The sequence below is a fragment of the Alligator sinensis genome, unplaced genomic scaffold, assembly GCF_000455745.1.
Source record: "Alligator sinensis unplaced genomic scaffold, ASM45574v1 scaffold740_1, whole genome shotgun sequence".
NCBI classification, from domain to species: Eukaryota; Metazoa; Chordata; order Crocodylia; family Alligatoridae; genus Alligator; species Alligator sinensis.
Window position 1 is genome coordinate 1,606,977 of NW_005841964.1, and position 14,076 is coordinate 1,621,052.

The following is a 14,076-nucleotide window of genomic DNA, read 5'->3' on the forward strand; positions in this document are numbered from 1 at the left end:
TGAACAGGAGCTTCATTACCAGGAGCAGCTAATTCATTACCAGGACAGCAGAGTTGCAGAATGAAGGATAGCTTGATTGGTAGAACATCAAGACCATTTAAAAGAAGAGAAGGTCATTAACACATGTGGAATGAAGAGTTTAGAATGGATCAGGTAGATTATAATGAGCTCTGAAGTCAAATGACTTCCTCAGCACTGCATGAATAGAAATGCTGCTGCCACTGCCAGGCAGTTGTCTTTAAACATTGAGTGGACCAGGAATCAAAGTGGAGTGCAAAAGCACCCTTTCTGGATCTGCCTCTGCATACACACAAGGAGGATTCAACAGGTAAACACTAGAAATGAGAGGCTACAAACTATGGGACTCTTCAGCCTGGAGAAGTGCAGGCTCAGGGGTGACTTGGTGGCAGCTTATAACTACACAAGGGGTGTGCATCAGGATCTGGGGAAATGCCTACTCACCAGAGAACCCCAAGGGATGACAAGGTCCAACAGTCACAAACTCCTGCAAGACCGTTTTAAGCGGGACATAAGGAAAAACTTTACTGTCCAAGCCCCCAAGGACTGGAACAGACTTCTCCAGAGGTGGTACAAGCACCTACTCTGGACACTTTTAAGAAACATTTGGATGCTTATCTTGCTGGGATCCTTTGACTCTTACCGACTTCCTGCCCCCTGGACCCGATGATCTTACAAGGTCCCTTCCAGCCCTAATGTCTATGAAATCTATGAAATGCTTCTTTTTAGGGAAAAAAAATACTTGTACTACAATCAGAGATTTTTCTTCCCAGATAAAAAATGGAGAATAAGTACTAATAATAATGGTTGGACCCAGTTATTGCTGGATGTGATAGCAGATTCCTTCATCAAAGTCACTAACCAACAAAACATGATGTTATTTTAGATTGGGATTTGGTAACTAGGACATTAGAGAACTGGTTATAAAAAGTCTTGGATCAAATAATAAAATTGATTCAGCTTAAATTAAATGACAAAATTAAAGAAAGAAAATCTGTAACTAAGTTTATTGATTTCAAACAAGCAAATTTTGAGAAATGAATGGAACTAGTTAGTGAAGTTAACCACACTGAAATGTTCAGGCAGTTAAATATGGAGGTGGCTTGGAATTTCTTTAAACTAAAATATGCAAAAACTACTGGGAATTTATCTCATAAATAAGCAGAAACCAAAGAAAAAGAACTTATACAGCTGCAAATAAACTTAAAAAAATAAATTCCAAGTTAAACTACATACCTCTAAACTACATACCTATATTTTTGTAGCACTACGCTTACAGCTGACACAAGGTAAACATTTACCTTTATATATACTGCAGGACACATTAAGCAAGATTAATTAAATGCAGGGTATAAGTTAAAAAAAAAATCAAGAAGTCAAAATGGGGAGGATGAGTAAAAAGGATTACATTTCCATTGTGCTTATTAATCACAGTTATTATCACTCCTTATCCAAAAGTAAACAAGCCCAAAATCTTTGGAGAGGGAATGGCACTACTTTAAAGGTCTTACAAATAAAATGGACACTTATCTGCAAAGCTGGCACCATTCCCTTCAAGGATGAAGTTATAAAAATGAGTCATAGGCAGATGACAAACAAAATGCATTTAACATGAGGGATTCATAGTTTTATTGTTCTTTTAGGATTTTGTGTTCAAGCCATAGCTTGGTAGAACTATATATTCAGCTCAAACTAACTGATGCAGCACATTTTCACAATTTTTCCTAAAATAAATTCCATTTTCATTTTATTTTTTAGTTCCTGAGGTGTTTCAGAAAAAGTTGTATTTTACAAAAATATTTAATAGGTTTTATCTGTAATTTCTTGTATGTATGGTCTGATATGCTAAGTATTTTAAACAGATGGCACCTAATAAAAATGGTGTATGTTGCTATTTTTTTTAGTCTTTCTTTCTTTACTAATACACTGAAAGAGGAAAAGCATTCTCCAAGTATTATTTGACCTGATATGGCAGTGCCCCTTTGGGTGCCTGCCACTTTAACAGCAGAGGCAGGCAGCTACCAGGTGCCTGATGAGGGCAGCCATTTTGGGAGGTGTATAAAGCCCAGGCACAAACATTGCGTGGCTGAGCAGCATGGAACATCTAGACGTGAGAGCAGGAGGCTCTTGGTCTTTGACATGACCTAAAACTGCACCCCGCCGGGGAAGGGTAGCCTGGTGGGGCTCCTAGTGGTGTGGGAGCCCCCAGGAAATGCCAGACCAGTTACCTCCCTAGTGAAAGGCGGGTAGAGGCGTCTTAACCCCAGCCTTCACCACCTGGTGGGTAATTCTGAGTGCTGGAGTAATAGAGGGGGTCAGTATGCCCACGTGTAGGCACCCAAGAACTAGCAGGGATGTAGATCCTGGAGACCCCAGAGTGGGTAGTGTGTAGAGCACTGGGAGGCCCCATAGAGAGTAGGGCTGAACTTAGAGTAGGCCCGAAGGGCTGTGCATGTGAGGGGGATGAGTAGGCCTGAAGTGGGAGTAGGCCTGAAGGACAGTCCCAGAGGCAGGCTGAGTAGGGCTGAATGGGAGTAAGCCTAAAGGTCAGTGCAAGGGCCAGTCCCATGAAAAGTTTGTTGCAAGCGTGAGATAGAGACCCCAGGGTGGGGTGTAGTGTAGAGTTTCCCGGTGAGGGGCTTGAGGCAGAATTAGCTCAGGGTTTGGCACAATGCCGGTCCACATAGAGTAGGGGAACTCACGGGAACTGAAGGACTGTGTGGCAAGGCCTGTATGTGAGTAGCAAAGTCTGATGATCCAAGAGGGGCTGCTCAAGGAGGAGCAAGGGCAGTGGAGTATGGCCCAGTAATGGGCAGTATGCCAGGGGCCCTGTTGAGAGGGGGGTGTAATGGAAGAGGCCTCCTGTGAAAGAGGAGGTGGTATGAATGAGCAGGTGTGTGGAGCCTGACTTTAGACTGGGTTTGCTCTGGTCTCAAACCAGGGAGTAATATTGATCTGGATGCCATCTGTGAGGCATGGGTTGCGGTGTAGGGGAGGTTCGGAGCTGCAGATAATTCCCCCTGGCATTGGGGCAGGGAATGGGCAGCTTTCTGCATTATACCATCAGTTTATGGGAACAACAAAGTTGTGGCAGGCGAGACTGGGCAGATTGCCCCAGAGAGATAGACGGGCAGGCCATCATGAGACCCAGCCCCAAGGGTTGTCCCTGTCACACCCAAGTTTTGAGGTCATTTTTGCAAACAAGCAGTCATCTAGGTAAGAAAAATGTTGCAGGCTTTTGTTTCCCAAGATGTGTGGGTATAATCAAGAGGTGAAGATTCCCAGAGTTGCAGAAAACTGGAGAAGACCTTTTACTGGTAATAGTCCTGTCCCACTGCAAACTAAAGGAATTTCAGTGCAAAGGCTTTAAGGCAACATAAGCGTATATATCCTGTAAGTCAAGAGGTAAAAACCCATCTCCTTAATAAGGGGATGGTATGAGCCCCATCACTATCTTGAAGTTGATCATGAAGACCTTTTTTAGGTCCACCTGCATCATCATCATTAGTTTCCCTTTGGGATCAGAAAATAAGTGCTATACAACCCCTTTCCCTTGAGGTACTGGGGTTCCTTTTCTAAAAGGGAAGGCTTTTCATTCCATAATGACTTCTTGCAAGAATGTTCCATTTAAAGAGATGGAGAAAAATGTTTTGGAACTGGGAGCAATGTAAAGTGTATGAGCTATCTATGCACTATCACTTTGAGGACTGAACAGTCCAAAGTGATATTGGGCCAGGTGTTAATATAATGGTCCACTCTTTATGTATTTATATGATTGATTTATATGCCATCCTTTCCAAGAAAGGCTTATGATGGCTTACAGTAAAAGACAAAATAATTTATAAAAGCAGATGAAACATTAAGATAAGAGGCCTGATGAAGAGACCACATTTTCTTGCATACAGTATGTACCTTCCTCCCCCCCACCCCCATCAAGGTATGTATATTCAGTGGGAAAGTTGATGATGTGCCTAAGACAGAAGCACCCTGTTTTAATTCCTGCTTCACAATGCAAGAGCTCTGGTATTACCATTTAGACATCTGAGGGAGTCAATGGCCCATTAATGGGGTATTGATTTAATGGCTCACTGTTCTTCACTTCATAGTTGTTAAAAATTCTCTCTCCTTTTTAACAGACATACCACTAATGAAGCTTTCTTAGGGTATTTTGCTGGCTGTGAGGGCTTCTGGTCTCTTTTCCTATTTCACAGCTCTTTAGCTATTTTCAAGTTCATAGTCAGGAATCCTGTGATCTCTGATTAAAAAAATCCCCAATTTATATACTCCATATTAGTGGCATTTCATTTGAATCAAGGAAAAATGTGGATTTTAGGTTATTTTTTTAATCCAAAAATTGGGGATTTTTTTTTAAATCAGAGAAGACCAGGATCCCTGGTCATAGATGAACCCATGGAGACCAGTCTTCAGCAATAGCTGGGATTTTAGTTAAGGAAGAAAGGGATGTTGAGTTAGATGAAGAGTAGACTCTGCCTCTGCTCTCTGCAGCAGTGACTCTGAAAAACAAATTTCTTCATAATGCCTTTCAAAAACAAGGAGTATATTATATTTGGAGTGTGTGTTATATGTGTAAAAATACAGTATATCACTTTCCTTGACTACAACAAATTTTTTATTTGTGAGGAAGGGGTTCTGCAAGATGGCAAGGGGGAGGTAGACAGCCTTGTGTTTGTGTTCTTTGATGCTTCCTAAGCAGCTTAAACACTGATTGTGTTCTTTCAAACAGTAGATCTTGAAAGGGTACAGATTACTGAGAGACCCTTCTGTGTGAAGTGTGAGGCTGAAATGTTTGTGTATGTTTGCACAAAGGAAAACAGACTGAAAAAGTTCAGTGAAGCTCTGGAGTAAGGTTCTTTACATCATGTAATGATTTGTCTATGTCTTTAAACAGCAAACCTTCCATCATGGCTTGTACCTCTATCTAGAGACAAACATATGGAGCTAAAAGTTCCAAGTGTATCACAACAGCTGAAACCATTAACCTAAAAGCAGTGTCAGCTGTATCCAATGGCCCTCACTGGTGTAACTCACTGGCTCTCTGAAATCAGGACAGCACTCACAGTTCTTAGGACCCCTCTACATGTTACATATATTATGCAATTAACTGGTTAATCGCACAATTTAGATTAGCAACATGTGCAAATTAGCTGTCACACCATGAAAAGGTTCAGCTAGCTATAAAGTTAGAGCTGGAAAATGTGTAATAACTTTTTAACTAGTTTCCATCCAGCTTTAAAATGTGCATGTGTAGCAAGGTATGTCCCCACAGCTGGTGCAGCTCCCAGCTGCAGTAGCATCCCACCCTGCCAAATGGTGAGACTCTCAGTCATGGCAGCGTCCTCTAATCATAACTAGGGGTCCCCCTCTAGATGTTCAGGTAAAAATGCGATTGGATCAGATGCTGATTGGATCCCACAAAAATGTGACATTGTGGGTCACACATCGGATCCTATCACACCTTTACCTGAACATCAGGAGGGGTCCCTATTTTTGACTAGCATTACTAATAAAAAACAAATCCTAACACAGGCTACAGGAGATACGAAGGCTTTTTTTCATTTCACAGTTATGTTAAAATCAAACATATTTGGATAGGATCATTAATTTCAATATGGCTATTTGTGCCTTACCTTGGGTCTACATTTGCTGTTGCTTCATCAATAATTAGTATTCGATTTTTTTTGAGAATTGCCCTGGCAAGGCACACCAATTGTCTCTGACCAACACTGAAATTAGATCCAGATTCTGCTAATTGTGTCTCCATTTTATCAGGCAGTTCTTCCACAGCCTCCTTCAGTTGCACCTATGCATGTGAGATCATTACAGAATAAGGAGCTCATTTCTGAACAAAATATTGTTGGTTTGATCAGGATAGGTGCTTTATACAACAGTAAACATGTAATATTTACCTATCATGTTTGTGTGCATACACTATGTACTTCAATTCTAGAGTAATGAAGATTAACAAAAATCATTACAATATATTGTTTAAAGTTTCATTCAAATTAAGATTATATGAATCAAAATTAACCAAAAAAGCACTACAGATGATAGAAAGACACTATACAAAAAGCAGACAGTGTGAAGACGTAGATACAGCATACCAAACATGTTACCATTTCTTCATTCAAATGCCATATCCTTAAAGGAATGATGAAATTAAGTCAAACCTGGTATGCACAACCACTATTATGCTATGTTACTCCTCAAGTAAAGCAAACTATATATAAGAGTGTGTGTGTGTGTGTGTGTGTGTGTGTGTGTGTGTGTCTATATTTTAAGTTACCTCTTCCAAGACATTCCACAGCTCTGCATCAGTGTATTCATTGAAAGGGTCCAGGTTCTTCCTCATAGTTCCCGTGAACAAAACAGGCTCCTAGAAACAAATGAAACATTCTATATACTTTATACAAACACACTTACTTCTTATACTACAGTAGAGAATGTAAATATATTAAATATTATGTTAAAACAGATATGACACACATATATTACAGCAAATTATCTTTACTGAAATGCAAGGAGAACATGTTGCTGTTCTTTTCATATAACAGAAGAAAAAAATACCTCATAGGTATTTAAGGAGGAAAAAAAAGATAAAGACATAACAAATCTGCCTGAAGATATTTAAACAAACATGAAAAACAAAGCTACAGGTATCCTTGCAAAATTGGCATATGCAACAACAATTTAGTCTGTCTGTACTTGAAATGGCATAATTTGGCTGCTTTAGACACCACACACTTTTCACTGTATATTTACAAGACACGTAATGAAGCCACCATAAAATAATTGCTATTTTTCTGACACTGCTAGTGGAAGAAAGGTGCAATAAAGGTCAATGAATGCCCACTCCTAACTCAACAGGCATTACATTTTTAAATGCCCTACCTACGTAAGTACATAGACAGAGAAGAATTTAGTAACTCAAAAAGTTGAGCAAAGCTTTTAAAAAAAATCATACTGCAGTAGTTCTTCAGATATAATATTAAATGGATTTTGCAAACTTCTCTGCAATGTTTAAGCCTAGATACCTAGTTTATGACCTTTATTAATAGCCATCATTCAGACTTCTATAGCCAAAGCAGTGTCATTCAAAACTAGGGCAGTGTCTGCTTGACATAAGTTATTGTTCCACAAAGTGTAATTCCCAACTGTGAAAAAAGAAGCAAACAAATACAGTTGTGACATACAAAAGGAGAGAATGAAGAGTGAAACAAAAACACAAAACAAAGATTATATGATTACATGAGCTAATGTTGATGGCTAGAAAATGATATTTAGAGGTTTGCTTTTGGAAATTGACTTGTAGGTAAAGTAACTATTGCATTAGAAGAATGGTCCAGGGAAAAGGGAAGGGTTAATTGGTTTCTAAACGCCTATTTGTGACAAAGTTTCCTTCAAGGCCCACTGTGTCTGGAACCAGCAGACACCGTGTCTGAGGCCAATGAACAAGCGGGCATACACAGGCTGGGAAACTGAAGACATGAACACTGTTCTATAATAGAGATAAGGGCTTCACAGCATTAGAGCCAGGTTAAAGTGCCCAACTGCAGAGCCCTTGGCATTTCCAGTTTTGGTAAATGCCCAAATTAAGATGTATGTGCATGTGATGAGTTGGAGAAACAAAAAGAATATGCTGAAAGAACAGAACATGGACAGTATAACTACTACAGGGAGACCAATCAGCGATGCCCAGAGATGAAGAGTCAGAGAAGAGAAAGATTACAAAAGGAGGAATTTCAGAGCAGCAAAAGGTGTCTGAGAGGGGAACCCGAGGCCACCACAGATAGAGGGCACATCTCACCCACCCCATTGAAGGAGGGTGGGCCTCAGCCTTTGACCTCTAGCCTGCTGAAATCTGGCATTCAAGAGAGAACCTCAGGGTGAAGCTCACATACTGTCCAGATGTACCTTCCATCTGTGACAGCTTTAGAACTGGTAGATATAGAATTGTTTGCATTATTCTTATCTGCTATCACTGTGTATCAATAAAATGTTCCTATTATTCAATGAAGAAATCATGATCGGTCTGAGGGGTTGGGTCCACCCAGAACAAGGTATCTGGGTCATAAATTCAGTGCCAACAAATAAGTACACAAATTGATGGCTCCAAGTTATTTCTTTTTTCTTAATCCGGAAATCACTGGCAGATTAGTTGTTAGTTGGTGTCAGAGCAGCAGCACCAGATCTTGAGAAGAGATTTGAAATAAAAGATTGTCTTAGGTTGTGGACAGACTGCATGTTTACAGCAGTGTAAGATACTTCTGCATATGGAATGGTCAGATGATCTGATCTCCAAGGCAGCTGGGAGCAGGTCTCCCAAGGTAGGGTAATTCCTGACTGAGGCAAAGTTGAAGCAGCTCTGGAGGGCCCTGGAGCAGGCTTAACAGGCCCAGACAGCCCCTCCTGTTAGTTTGCTGAGTGATTCCTTCCTTTCAGTGTTTGAGACAATGTAGTTTAATGGGAAGTGAACTAATCCATCTCTGGGGCATTTCCCATCTCAAAGCAATGGCCCAATGACTGTAGAGTTTCCTAAGTTCCTTAAGAACTTCCTCACAGGTGAAGCACTGTTTGGCCTTTGGCTGACATTTCTTGGCATCCTCTACCATGGGAAAAGGGGGTAAGTAGCTTTCCAGGAAGGAAATTCATTGGAAAATCCAGGAGTCAAATGGTTTCAAAGCTCCAAAGAGAAGAACAGACATGAAAATAAGCTTGCTTCTGCCCCCGAAGAAAAAATAAGATGTAAAATAAGCAGAATGGGAGAGAGCTGAACCAAGTTCTGTTCCACATCCAGGCACTGATCATCTGGTCAATGGAGATGGGGACAGAGAAGTAGGATTTTGCCACAGAAACCCCAGTAATAGCTTGAAAGCCCTTCAGTATCCACACACACCTTGCAAATATCTAAGCATCATAGGGGGAGACATTAGAGGAAAATAACGTTTGGTACCATCACTAGCATACCTATGACTGGACAAGCAGGACACCACCCCCGGGCGCCAATTTAGAAGGGGCACCAAAAGGGCAGTCACTGGGGAGGCAGTGTTATAGTGGCAGCATACACTGGTATGCAGGAGGCTGTGGGGCAGCAGTAGCAGCCATGGTAGCAACCACTAGGTTCTTTCAAGTCTGGCATAAAACTCACATCAGTGCAACATCCCTCCCTCCCTGTCCCACCCTATTCCTCTGGCCCTCAGACACCCCTCCCACATGCTCATTTATGCCCCGGGTATAATATGGAAGCACAACTCAAGTAAAAAATAATGCTGTCAAGAATTGTAAACTATCTATTGAGTTACTGGAGCACCTAGAGAAAGTCTACATTTAAAAATATATATATTATATATATATTTGCTTCTTTCTGGTATTTTTTAAACTGCAGAGGTCATAAAGCTTAAACTCTGTACTGATTTACAATATGTTAATGCCTAAGCTGTTCCTGGATTGATCCAAGGGATCAATGAAGGAGAACATGGTACAATAAACAGACCATGCACAGAATGTGAATTTTTTTTCTTATAACATCAGCTACTTGAAAATATTTGTTAAACTCACAAAGCTTCAATGAAAACCTGTTGAATGAGTGAAGAGTTAAACAAAACATTAACAGATTAAAAGAACATTATTTTAAGAAAACAAAGCAAGTAATTTGTTTAACAATACATATTTTAATACAGTAGTTGATGTGTCTTGATGGTATTATTAAGTTTATTTTCCATTTCAATCTATTTTTATAGGCTGGCAAAAGAAGAAGCTGAATTTATAAAATGCTCACAACTATTATAAAAGTCCTAACAGCAGACATGTACTGTACTGCAACAGTAGATAAGAATAATTTTTAATTATCATTTCTGACACAGATTATTATTTAAAATAGCCTATTTTATGAGTGGAAGTTAATAAGACAAACTTGTAAATAACTGTTGTAAAAATGCTTGCAGTCGGGGGAGCAGACAATATTTGCAGAGAGAAGATTTACAGATGAACACAGCCTTCACATAGCTCTATCCAAGCAAGCAATTAGAAGACTAAGCACATTTTTATTTCTCTGCATACATATTTAAACTTCTTTTTAAAAAACTGGAACCTTCACTCATTGCTTTCTGGGAGTGGTTCAGTTTATCAGCCTGTGTTATATATTTTACTAAGTCTTCCCTGGTTTTTCACATCCCTGTAAAATTGTAAGGGTTTATGCAACAAAACAGTTGCCTCATGTATAATCATTATTCTTTCTTCTCCATTCCCCTCCTCTGCCCCACAAAAGAGAGAGTCATTCCTTGGCCATAGACCTTTGCATATATTTAGCAGAAAACAAGCCTCTCTTTATCTGAAAAAGAAATCCTACCTGGTAACCTTCAGACACTTAAAACCTCAAGGGACCACAATGAAAAACATTCTATATAACCAGCAAGATAGAAGTCATAACATTTCACTGTAGTCAAATAATTTTAAGACTATGTCAGGAAAAGTCCACATGAATATATAGTTAATTACAAGCACCTGCAGGACTCAAGACCTGAAGACTGCATTTGATCAGCATTTTTCCTTCTGTAAAGCTATATTTTGTTCAACTATGTTCTGTTTCCAAATCTGGAAATCACCTGAGATGGTCTTAGACTAAGTTTTCAAGAAACTCTAGCCCTTGAATGAACTGATCATCATCCATTTTCGAAAGAAAAGAACATTGTGCACAAACAAAAGAAAAAGAATTTAAGTCCATGTAAAGTCCTCTTTAAATACAAAAAGGTCACTAACTCTAGTGAGTAGCACCACTGTGCATTAATGAAGCCTTCAGTGTGCAGAAACAAAAGGCAGCCTGCATTAGGCTACAATCCAGTTGTATTTCTTTGCTAGTAATAGCATACCTACCTCTTTCTGTTTGGCTTCCATTCTTGAGAAAGAAAAAAGAAAGCTAGGTAATGAAGAGATGCTTTAGAAAGCCATTGTTAACCTTCTTAATCACACTCACAATTAGTTAAAAAAGAAGAAAAGATATAATGAAATATAAAAAACAGTACATTACAGGCTGCCAGCCTGATTTCTCTTCCCCATTTAGAGTATCAGCAAACATTTAGACACAAACAGGGCCAAAGGCCTCTGACATCCTGTTAGCTTGGAGGAACAGGGGTAAGAGAATGAAATCTGGAAAATTTAACTTAACCTGTTTCCTAGCAAAAAAAATCCTCTAGTTTCTAGCCCAGTGTCTCTTTCACCTTCCCCACCACCAAACAAGTAGGATGAGATTCCTGAAAACCACATGGCTGTGGGGCCACACCTTCAACAACAAAATAAGGTGTCAAAGAGGGAGCATCCGCCATTTGTAGTGTTTAAAGTCATATTCCTTTCCAGGAAAGAGAGATCAGATTCCCCATGGAAGCTGGCAACTTGCACAGACTCTGCCTGCAGGAAACTCTTAGCTCATATCAAAACCATTATCTTGCACCAATGTTTTTTCAGTAGCATGATGCAGCAAAGCAGAATGGGATACTGAACCTACTAGGCAAGCTATCAGTCATTCCAAATTCTTCTCTTGCACCCATGTCTAGGAGCCTAAGCCCACAAAACCAACCACCACTATCGCTTCACATCCTCTTATGATCTTATTCCTAAAAACAGACTAAGTTTTTGTATCATACAAACAAAAACAACAATAAAGCATAGAAGAGGAGGGACATGGGTGGATCCAGGGAAGGTGCAGTGTTAGTCCCCTTTTATTCCTGGTCCGGCCACAATTTAAAACCAACTGCCTGCGAGTGACAGCAGCATTTCTATTCAGGCAGCAGGGAAGGATTCATTTGACTTCATGGGTCATTCTAATCTACCTGATCCCTTCTAAACAATTCATTTCACAAGCGTTAACAACCCTCTCTCCTCGTTAATGGTCTTGATATTCCATTAATTAAACTATCCTTTCTTCTGCAATTCTGCTGTTAGCTGCTCCTCTTAATGTAGTCCCTATTTCACAGCCCTGTAGACTGTTTTATCTCTAGGTAAAAACATTAATTCAGGTATGGAAACATTAAATTGGGTTAATATCAACACAGGTGTGAAAATAACTTTCAGTGAAGCATCAGATGCATTCTCAATATGCTCAAGGTTTAATTTAGTTTCATAGACATTAGGGCTGGAAGGGACCTCATGTAAGATCATCAGGTCCAGCTCCCTGCCCAAGGGGCAGGAAGTCAGCTAGGATCAAACGATTCCAGCAAAATAAGCGTCCAAAAGTTTATTTGAAGTGTCCAGAATAGGTGCTTGCACCACCTCTGGGGGGAGTCTGTTCCAGGCCTTGGGGGCTTGAACAGTAAAGAAGTTTTTCCTTATGTCCAGCCTAAAACGGTCTTGCAAGAGTTTGTGACCGTTAGACCTTGTCATCCCCTGGGGTGCTCTGGTGAACAGGTGTTCCCCCAGATCCTGATGCACACCCCTTATGTTCGTATAGGGCACCAAGTCACCCCTGAGCTTGCACCTCTCCAGGCTGAAGAGTCCCATAGCTTGCAGCCTCTCTTTGTAAGGCCTATTCTCTTGCCCTCTGATCATGCGTGTGGCTCTCCTCTGGACTCTTTCAAGCTTATCCATGTCCTTCCTGAATTGTGGGGCCCAGAATTGGATGCAGTACTCCAGCTGCCGTCTCACCAAGGTCAAGTACAGCAGGAGGATGACATCCTGGGTCTTGCTTGAGATGCATCAGTAGCTGCAAGCCAGAGTTTTGTTTGCTTTGCCAGCTGCAGCATTGCATTGGTGGCTCATATTCATCATATGGTCAATCATGATCCCCAAGTCTCTTTTGGTAATGCATATAAGTGTCCCACCTTGCAAGCCTACTGAGGTCGGCCTGGATCAGTAGCCTATCCTCAAGTGTGGACACTTTTCCCCAAAGTTTGGTGTCAGCGAACTTGGCCAGTCTGCTTTTGACACCAGTGTCCAGATCGTTTATGAAGACATTAAAGAGTTCAGGTCCGAGAACAGAGCCTTGGGGGACACCACGAGTTACTGAGTGCCATGTTGATTTGGTTCTGTCAACTACCACTCTCTGGGTCTGACCTCAGAGCCAGTTCCCCAGCCATTGAAGTGTGGAGTAGTCGAGGCTGCAGTTGCCCAATTGTTCATGAGGACATCATGGGATACCAGGTCAAAGGCTTTTTTAAAGTCCAAATATATGACATCAACCTCTTCCCTTTTGTCCAGGTGATACATCAGTTGGTCATAGAAGGAAATGGAATTGGTCAAGCAAGGCCTACCCGCAACAAACCCATGCTGGCTATCCCTTAGAACATTACCTTCCATTAGCCTGTCAAGAATGGTTTTTTGATAATTTTTTTTCCAAAATCTTCCCAGGGATTGAGGTCAAACTGATTGGCCTGTAGTTTCCTGGGTCTTCTTTCCTTCCTTCCTTAAAGATGGGCACCACAATGGCCCTCTTCCAATCTTCAGGTACTTCACCTGAGTGCCATGAGTTCTTGAATATCCTCACCAGTGGCTATGCTATGATATCTGCCAGTTCCTTTGGCACTTTTGGGTGCAACCTATCTGGACCAGCTGATTTATGAATCTAAGAGAGATGTACATTTAATCTTAAAGACAACAGCGGGCACATGTATACGAGAGGCATTACTAAGCAATAGCCTAGTTTACTGCTCAGTGCAGACGAGCTTCTACATGTGCACGCCCTTACTGAACATGGTTAATCATGATTAAATTTGCAGATAGCAAATTTAATCATGATCAGTTACCGTGCAGTGACAAACTTGTAGATGTGACCAGGCAGCAAATTTGCTTCCAGGTCTGCTCAGCCACTAGGGGGTTGGCCTGAGGCCACCCTCAGGGCTGCAGCCTAAGAGCCTCTCCTGCCAGGCCTGGCACCACCCATGTGCACATACCTGTGCCCTGCACCCAGGGCCCCAACTGGAACCAGAAGAAGGTAGGTGACCTCGTGGCACTCTGCAGTGAAACAGGTGTAGAGGCAACTCAAGCAGGGTGAGCGCTCCAATGCCCACATTTATGAGGCCTTGTCAGGAGCGACGTGGGAGAGTGGGCATT

The 14,076-nt window shown here is 41.0% G+C and overlaps 1 protein-coding gene across 8 annotated transcripts in view; it reads right to left on the reverse strand.

Annotated features, from left to right (window-relative positions):
• Window positions 1-14,076, reverse strand: part of ABCC4 (ATP binding cassette subfamily C member 4) — a 255,354-nt gene that overhangs the window by 44,173 nt on the left and 197,105 nt on the right. For 7 of the 8 annotated variants that reach the window (XM_025200355.1, XM_025200361.1, XM_025200360.1 and 4 more), the window contains 2 exons: window positions 6,323-6,412; window positions 5,667-5,839 (listed from right to left, as the gene is read on the reverse strand). In XM_025200355.1, the coding sequence (XP_025056140.1) occupies window positions 5,667-5,839; window positions 6,323-6,412 (263 nt within the window). The remainder of the gene's footprint in view (window positions 1-5,666; window positions 5,840-6,322; window positions 6,413-14,076) is intronic. The other variant, XR_003093303.1, reaches the window with a different exon arrangement.